General features: G+C 31.7%; 2 protein-coding genes across 2 annotated transcripts in view; one reads left to right on the top strand and one right to left on the bottom strand.

The window, feature by feature from the left end:
• LOC116850775 (ferritin subunit) overlaps positions 1-5,871 on the bottom strand; it is a 10,599-nt gene extending 4,728 nt beyond the window's left edge. Inside the window, exon 1 of the mRNA XM_032829418.1 lies at positions 5,826-5,871. The gene's annotated coding sequence lies outside the window, so the exon portion shown is untranslated. The remainder of the gene's footprint in view (positions 1-5,825) is intronic.
• Positions 5,872-6,188: 317 nt separating this feature from the next.
• LOC116850774 (ferritin heavy chain) lies at positions 6,189-8,086 on the top strand. Its single transcript, XM_032829416.1, has 4 exons — positions 6,189-6,355; positions 6,939-7,046; positions 7,299-7,576; positions 7,655-8,086. Exons 1-4 carry the CDS (start codon positions 6,328-6,330, stop codon positions 7,943-7,945), a joined length of 705 nt encoding a protein of 234 aa, XP_032685307.1. The 5' UTR covers positions 6,189-6,327; the 3' UTR covers positions 7,946-8,086.
• Positions 8,087-8,602: the final 516 nt, after the last annotated feature.

The raw sequence follows: 8,602 nt of genomic DNA on the forward strand, positions 1-8,602 counted from the left end.
GTCTGGGGTACGTACATCTCCCTAGGATCCTTTTCAAACTACTTATTTTTTGGCGAAGTCGTACCGTTTCGGTGGTGCGCAATCTCTTTTCAAATCGTGAAGTGGTATTAAGCCAAAATGCAAGCTGCCTGGAACTATATATTGAAGGAAGAAATGTTATTTTAGGTTACAATGGGCGCGTCTCAGGGGTTTTCTGAATTTTCTGCATGTTTTCTGCATATTCTGCACATTTTCTGCGTATTCTGCGCGTTTTTTGCGCATAATAAACATTTTATGCACATTATGCGCAGAATTGTGCATAATATTGGGTTGCATAATATCGGAAAAATCATGATGCATTTTTGCAACAGATTGCGCTAATGCATTTTTGGAAGTACTAGAGTCATTCGCATCTATGTTATTGCTATCTCATTTGACAGCTGACAGTTCTAGCTTCATTCTAAAAAAAAAATTGAGCGATTTGGTTGAGTTTTGGAGATTTTATAACAAGTTGAAGATGGAAGACCAAACTGTGCATTTTCGGCATATATTTCTGTTTTACTTCCGTAAAGGGAAGAACGCGCGTCAAGTTTGTGAAAAGTTGCGTAAAGTTTACGGTGACAATGCTGTACAAGAACGTCAGTGCCAACAATGGTTCACGAAATTCCGTGCTGGTGATTTTGATCTCAAAGACGCTCTTCGGTCAGGGAGGCCTATCGAGGATGATGACAAAATAAAGTCATTGATCAAGTCAAACCCACGTTACACGACACGAGAGATTGCAGAAACATTGAACATCCATCATTCAAGCGTTCACGACTACCTGAAGAAGCTGGGATACGTAAGCAAGCTCGATATTTGAGTTCCTCATGAACTCAAAGAAGTTTATTTGACGGCGCGTATAAACATCTGCGATATGCTCATTAAACGTGAGGAAAACGATCCTTTTTTGAAGCGACTGATAACTGGTGGATTGTTTACAACAATGTAGTGCGCAAATGGTCTTGGTCTCGACGTGATGATTTGCCTCAAACGACATCGGAAGCAAACATTCATCAGAGGAAGGTTATGCTCTCAGTGTGGTGGGATTTTAAAGGTGTCATGTTTTTTGAGCTCCTACCAAGGAACCAATCAATTCGAATGTGTACTGTCGGCAATTGGATAGTTTGAACGAATCCATCATCCAAAAACGTCCAGAGCTCGTTAATCGTAAAGTAGTTGTGTTCCATCACGACAACACGAGACTACACACAAGTTTGATCACCCGTCAAAAATTATTGGAGCTTGGATGGGATGTGTTGCCACACCCACCATACTCGCCTGACCTTGCGCCGTCAGGCTTCCACTTGTTTCGCTCTCTTAAAAACTCCTTGCGTGGTATAACGTTCAATTCAGATGAGGCTGTAAATCAGCACCTTATTCAATTTTTCGCCGATAAAGACAAGTCCTTCTATGAACGAGAAATTATGAAGCTCACTAAAAGAAGGCAAAAGGTTATCGAACAAAACGGGCAATATATCATTGATTGATCTTTGTTCTTTATATAAATAAATGACCTTTGAAAAACAGAAAAAATACGTCATGACTTTTCCGACAACCCAATATCTTCCTGCCGCGCATATTACTGATCCCTGCACCAGAGGCTTGATTCTTGACGGTATACGAATACGCATACCGAAAATGTATAGTTCACGTTACGTATACTATAGATTTTCGCATGCGTATCTCATTCGCATACCGTCAAGAATCGGACCCCAGGCGCGAATAAGCAATATCCAATGAGAGCTCTTCTTCTAAAGGGAGGTTATGCAACGAGCGTTGTATGTAAAAGTGTAAACAACACAAATAAACCTACTCTTAATTATCTGTAATCTGTGTACTGTATCTGTGTACAGACAGAAATATTAAAGTTTCTTTGTAGTATTTATTCTGCTTTTCTTTTATCGATAAAAGTGTCTATAAATGTGTATATAATCTAATCGGAAGAATTATAAATCACATTTAAAAGTACTTTTATCGATAAAAAAGAAAATAATAAGGGTCTATATCTTTTTTTACAACAATCAATTCCAGCCATCATTCTACGTACGAAAGTATTCAAGTTAAGACTCCTGTGTCTTCACTTTAGCTGTTCTTGTTTAATGACGTCAGAAGAAACCGCATGACAATTTATATTGCAACATGCATGAAAATTAAAAAAATATATGTATAAAATATCTTCTTGATCGATTCAGCATACTTGCAGAAATGTTCAGGCATTTTTTTTTAATCTCAATAACCAACATATAACCGAAAATTAATATAACATGCAACTTGCATTTTTAATCTATTTGTTTCCCTGATTTTTATTGCGTTAATTTTACAGCTGCTTATTAACTGTTCAGATTAAAGGAAAGTATCCGGACATATTTTTACAAGTGTGCTGGATCGATCATTTAGTGCGTGTATTCTTTAATTTTTATGTATATCGCAATATAAATTGGCATGCAGTTTCTCGCTTCTGACATCATCAAACAAGAACAGCCATAGCGAGAAGACAGGAGCCTTAAAGTTTATCAGAAAATAAATATTGTACAAGATATTGTACAAATAAATATTGTACAAGATATTTTATATCTTATGTTGAGAGAATAAAAATCAGAACAAAATATATTTCGAAAAATAACCACTTTATAGTGAATTTACTTGAGTACTTTTATATATAAATGATCAGAGGAATCGATTTATGTTAAAAAAAGTCATATGATTTCACTTTAAAAAATCTGAGTCGACCTTGAAATAACTTTAAAAAATATATATTTTAACAGCATAAAAATTATCGTCTTACGTCCCGCTTGATATCCTGCAACTTTTGTTTAAAACTTTTTTTTATAAAATACATAGGAAAAGGAATTTTCGCGCATAGGGACATTAAAATGGCTCACTCTGTGAGCTACCTTAATTCTTTTTAAATATAGATATTATAAGTTAATTATTAGTAAAGTATAATTATATTTTCAATTTAAAATTGGGACATTAATATTATAATTATGGGTTTTATAATAATAAGATAGAGAAAATATATGAGAACAGACCAGAATATGGATTGTATCCAACTCTAAAATGAGTCATATAGATAGAAAAGGACTTTGGAATATGAACTAATCAGTATGGTTACATCCTCGTACACAGTTTATCTATTAAAGTTATCTTTGTGCAAACAAGATATTCAATGACGAAGAAAATTTCTTCATATATACAGGATATCTGGGTTTAGGTGTCCACAAGTTCATGAAGATAGAACTTGTTAAACTGCATAGAAAAATTCTCTATTATTTTGTAAACTATCACAGCAATTAATAAAATTTTAATAAAAGAAAAATGGCAAATAAGTGCGTGCAATGCGGGGTAATAAGCTCTGCAAGTACTCTGAAGAGATATGTCTTGCGCTTGTTGATTGTTTTTTAACAGCGCTATAAATTGGATGAGAGTGAAAAACGGAATAACATTGATACGAGTGGCGCAATTTTGATTTAAGTAAGAATCACACGAATGCACGATTTCATGCCTTCTTAAATACATGCTAATCGACAATTCAGTTCATTGAATCAATTACTATCATATATTGAAGGAACTATGCAGTGAATTGAGCTGCTGATCGGTATGCATGTGTGGAAGGCATAAAATCGTGCACCATGTATTTATAACTTAACATGTATGGTCTTGAGTTGCATATCTATATATTCTATTGCTAAAAGATCAGAAAACAAGTCTAAAACATGTCTCTTTGGACATATGTATGTACGTGCGTGCATGTTTATCCGTATGTACATGCGTGTATCCTACTAATATATGCGATAGTTTTTAATTATTTTGTTTAGTCTTATAATTATAAAGTGTTATATAGATTTTTTCTTACTAAGCTAATATATAAAACAATTTAAACATTAAATTTTATTCAGTAAGAAAAAATGTGATAATGTTATTATATAATATTATGTTTGCTTAACCCTTTAAATATCACTGGTACCAATAGAGACCACTTAGGATCGGGCAGTTGAAACCTTATAAATGTGTTATTTAGAATGTTTTTGACAATATTTCATTAAAACAAAGTTACTAGAATGTTCTATGAATTATGCGCCTTAAAGGGTTAATTTTTTTTGTGTGCATGAATGTGTGTTGTAAGCATACAATGAATCATTATTTCTTTAAATTGATACACCAGCTGCATTTAATAAAAATTAGCACTATGTTAACATGTTACTTCAACATTTAATTGCATTAATATGCAATGTTAATAAAACTAATAGGATATTCTGTTAAACATTCTTTTGTAACGTAGTACTAAATGTTAGAACTTTAAATATTAACTTTGCTAGTATAACTATATATAATATATTTATTGCCAATATGGGATAACAGAGTTAGCTAAATATATAATTTTTAACATATAATATACAGTTAGCTAAACACATAATATATAGTTGCTTGAACATTATTTTTTTATCTCCATTTATATGTATATGATTATACAATTACCGAAATTATTGCACTCATTTTAATGAATGTGAAAATATTATTAGCTAACAACTGATTTTCTATAAAAAGTTATATAATGCAAGTAAATGAGTTTTTTTCCATTTTGCAATAGTTGTGTTTAGCATGTAAAATAATTTGCTGTTTTAAAATTTTTTACTGAACAGTATTTAACAGTTTATATATATATATAAACATATATATTACTCATGATTGTGTGTGTGTGTGTGTGTGTGTGTAACATAAAAGTTAAATTGGAACATCCTCTTTGTGTGTATTTGCTTTATCGTGCTATAATTCATACATGTTATAGATCAGTTTATATATCCATACATATAATATCAGCATTGCACAATCAAGCGCAAAGTTAGTTTACATATATATCGTACATATTTCAACACTTCCTCAATAAATTGCACAAGATTTAACTAGGAGAGTGACAAGTCTTATCTACTATGCATGAATCAGTAAGAGACAAAGGCCAATTAGAAAATGGCCGCATTATGTTAATTTGTTCTCTTTAGATTGCAAAATTTATAGTTAGAGATTCATTAATATGTATGAACAATCTATATTTGACAAAATAAAGATTTTAACGTTTTATATAATTTATATATAAAAAAAATCTAAATTATTAGATATAACTTAAATAGAAGCAGTATTCATTATATTATGAATATCTTTAAATTCATATATCTAAATATTATGAAAATTTACTTCAAATAAACTTTTTAAATAAATATCATACATTAAGAAAGAATAACATATTTTTCTTAAAGAAACTTGATTTTACAGAATATTTACAATTAAATACTACGTATGATTGAAGTGTTAATATCGCCCTTTCCTTTTTATTTAATAAAGAAAAATGAAAAATAAAGAAAATCTCTTTGATACAATGGAAAAAGAAACAACATAAATCATATCCAAAAGTCTTTTTTTACTTCAATCAAAATAAATTAATGTCTCAATCTCATTTTATGCAGAGTCATTCTATTTACACAATGTATACAGAGATTTCATAAGTTCAGAATAGCCTATCATACATAATTTTAAATTTGTAATAGAAAATTGAAATGTTTTTGTGGTAAAATTCCTTCTATTTTATAGAGACAAAACTAAGAAAATATAAATTCTGTTCTTTATAACTGTGCTTCCTGAAATATCTGATAATTTTTGTTTTATTTTTTTTTTATTCAATATTAAATATATACTTACATTATAAGTATAGTGTTACTATAAAGAATAGATTAACAGTAAAATGTTGAATGTGACGTCATGCGTCTGCAAAATGAACAAACTGCGTATTATTGATTATAAAAACTTACATTTAAGCCCGTCGCCGAGGGTGCTACTGACACAGACCAAGACAACCAAGAAAACACAAACTAGCTTCATAGTTGCAAACGGGAAGATAGTACGATCCCGGGAAAAGAAGGTAGCTAGCAAATGAACAGTTGCACGGCCTGTTTGCCTCGTTCAGAAGCAACCTTTATACGCACTGGTACAGAAGGCTACTTTCGTCGAAGTTAGATAAGAAAACGTGCAGCAACTAAACGTGTCTTACAGCCATTGATCACCTAACAATAATCGGTTGGCAAACGCACGACATACGCACTTCAACCGCATAGGCGGGGAGGACGAGGGCGCTGGAATTTGCCTTCCATTCCGCTGCCCCTCACATCCGCACCTAGGGTATGAAATGAATACGCATGCGCGTGCTCCGCCCCGTCAGCTGACTATGATTAAGTGAAAAGTCCTATCGCCGGTTAGCGACACTCATTGTTGGGGGAACGTCGAAACGAGAGTATTCACGTTACTTCCTATCGAATGTGCGCACTGATCATTCACGAGAAAGGTATGTTACTCAAACTCGGACTGATAATTTTCTCAGCACGTAAGCAGATAAAAATATAATAAACAAATTTTGGAAATGTCATATTGTTACATCGTTATAATTTTTCGTGCTATATATAAATAGTACTACACATTTTTGCGGATATAATATACTAAGTGCGTCATAAGTGATCACATACATATAAATGGTTGATTTTCTTTTAGGCGCGATGCGACATTGCGCAAAATCGTTAATCATTCTCTCGCCATCCGCAATTGACCTTTGAACGAGTTCAAATCGTTGTTAAGTCTTTTTATTTCCGTTATCGTACTCGTGACGAATGGTGATATATTGTTACTCATCTTTCCAATATCTTCGAACAATGCCCTCAAGTGAAATCTTTTTGTTGTGGCACTGTACTTTCGTTGAGAAATAAATATTGTGACTGTAAATTTATTGTAAAATGATAGATACATAAAGGAAAAATTATTTCAATCAAAATTAATTATATTCTCGAAATATTTGTTTTTAACATAAAAAGGTTAATTTTAGAATATTCTGTAAATATACGAAGATTTAATTTCTATGATGCATTAAATTTCAGCAAAGATGCTGTTCTATGGAATAATATCTATTCTTTTGGTAACTGCCTCTGCAGAATATTGTTACAATGATGTTGAGAACGCTTGCAGTACCAGACCTACCGCGACTGGTATGTGCATATATATTTATTATAATTATAATAAAAATTTAAAAACAATTGGTTATGTAAATTATTCAAATTTTATCAGGAAACTGGACTTGTATGTCACACATACACATAAACACACAAAGTTCATATACACAAAGAGAAAGAAGAAGGGAATAATTCTAATTTAATATTAAAATTTGTATAATGATAGATTATCTATATCTTTTAAATTATATAATTTTTATGAGCATATTTTCTTACTGATGTTTCTAGATAACCCATTAGTTCCAAACTGTAATGCCAAATATGGAGCTATTGATGTACTTCAGACTGAGCTTCAAGCATATGCAAATGCTAATATTGAAACCAGCTTTGAGTTTCTACTCATATCTACACATTTTGGAAATTATGAAGCAAATCGAGAAGGATTTAAAGAATTATATCGTAAACTTTCAGATCAATCATGGGAAGATGCTATAGATTTGATAAAATATATTACAAACCGTGGTGGCAAGATGAACTTTAACCAGCTTCCACGCTTTAAGAAAAATGTAAATGTTATCTACTTTCATCTAATTATTGTGCTAGTAAAAAAGGATATGTTGTATGACCCATACTATTGTTCATAGGTCAAGGAAAGCAGAGTATTGGAATTAAATGAGTTGAACAGTTTATCTAAGGCACTTGATACTGAGAAACAACTTGCTGATGAAGCATTACGTATTCATACTCAAGCACAGCATCATACTAAACAAGATGCAGCTGTTGCACATTACATTGAGGAACACTTCACGGAATCATTGACTGAACGGGTGAGACAATTGGCAGGTTATACAAATGACTTAAAGAAGATGTTGGAAGAACGTGACCCATCTGTTTCCATATTTCTATTTGATGAATACCTTCAAAAAGCTTTGTAAATTGCCTGCAGATATAATTTAAGGTACATATATATTATTACTGACAATATGTTATCACTATTGTTTTGCTTTTAATTGTGTCTAATGTTTAATATGTAAAATAGAAGAAATAAATGTATAAAAACTTCTTATAACCTATAATAATGTGTATGTGTGCTGGAAATAGAATGTATCTTCTTATAAATGAATCATAATTAATATAATGCTAGTTTAGAATTATTTAAAGTAATTATTCAGCTTAGCAGCCTCACTTTAAAAATCTATATATATATATATATTTGTAACACGAGAAAGATATCGGACGAGCGAGGGGTTATGCCCCCACACCTCCCCTAAAACTAACCTAACCTATCGTCATATTAGCCGTCAGTCATTGTTTATTAAAAAGTTGAGAAAAAAGGTTGGACATTTATTTTTAATAAACAATGACCGATGACCAATGTGATGATAGGTTGGGTTAGGTTAGTTTTTAGGGGAGTGCGAGGGGCGCAACTCCCCGCTTGTCGTTTGATATCTTTCCCGTGTTACACAAAAAAAAAATATATACATATATTGATTTTTAAGGTGAGGCCGCTAAACTAGAAATTACCTTATTTAAATTGAGTTTTACAACAAATCGAGAATTATATAAACTTTTTTTATTTTTAAATATATAAC

The sequence above is a fragment of the Odontomachus brunneus genome, unplaced genomic scaffold (genome assembly GCF_010583005.1).
Source record: "Odontomachus brunneus isolate Ranch 3 - 2012 unplaced genomic scaffold, Obru_v1 Obru_scaffold_155, whole genome shotgun sequence".
Taxonomy (NCBI): Eukaryota; Metazoa; Arthropoda; class Insecta; order Hymenoptera; family Formicidae; genus Odontomachus; species Odontomachus brunneus.

Excerpts from the sequence above, each read along its gene's own strand:
- LOC116850774 (XM_032829416.1), top strand. The coding sequence starts at position 6,328 with ATGTGCGCACTGATCATTCACGAGAAAG. Across the intron at positions 6,356-6,938 it reads ACTGATCATTCACGAGAAAG|CAAAGATGCTGTTCTATGGA; the intron begins GTATGTTACTCA and ends ATTAAATTTCAG. Across the intron at positions 7,047-7,298 it reads TACCAGACCTACCGCGACTG|ATAACCCATTAGTTCCAAAC; the intron begins GTATGTGCATAT and ends TGATGTTTCTAG.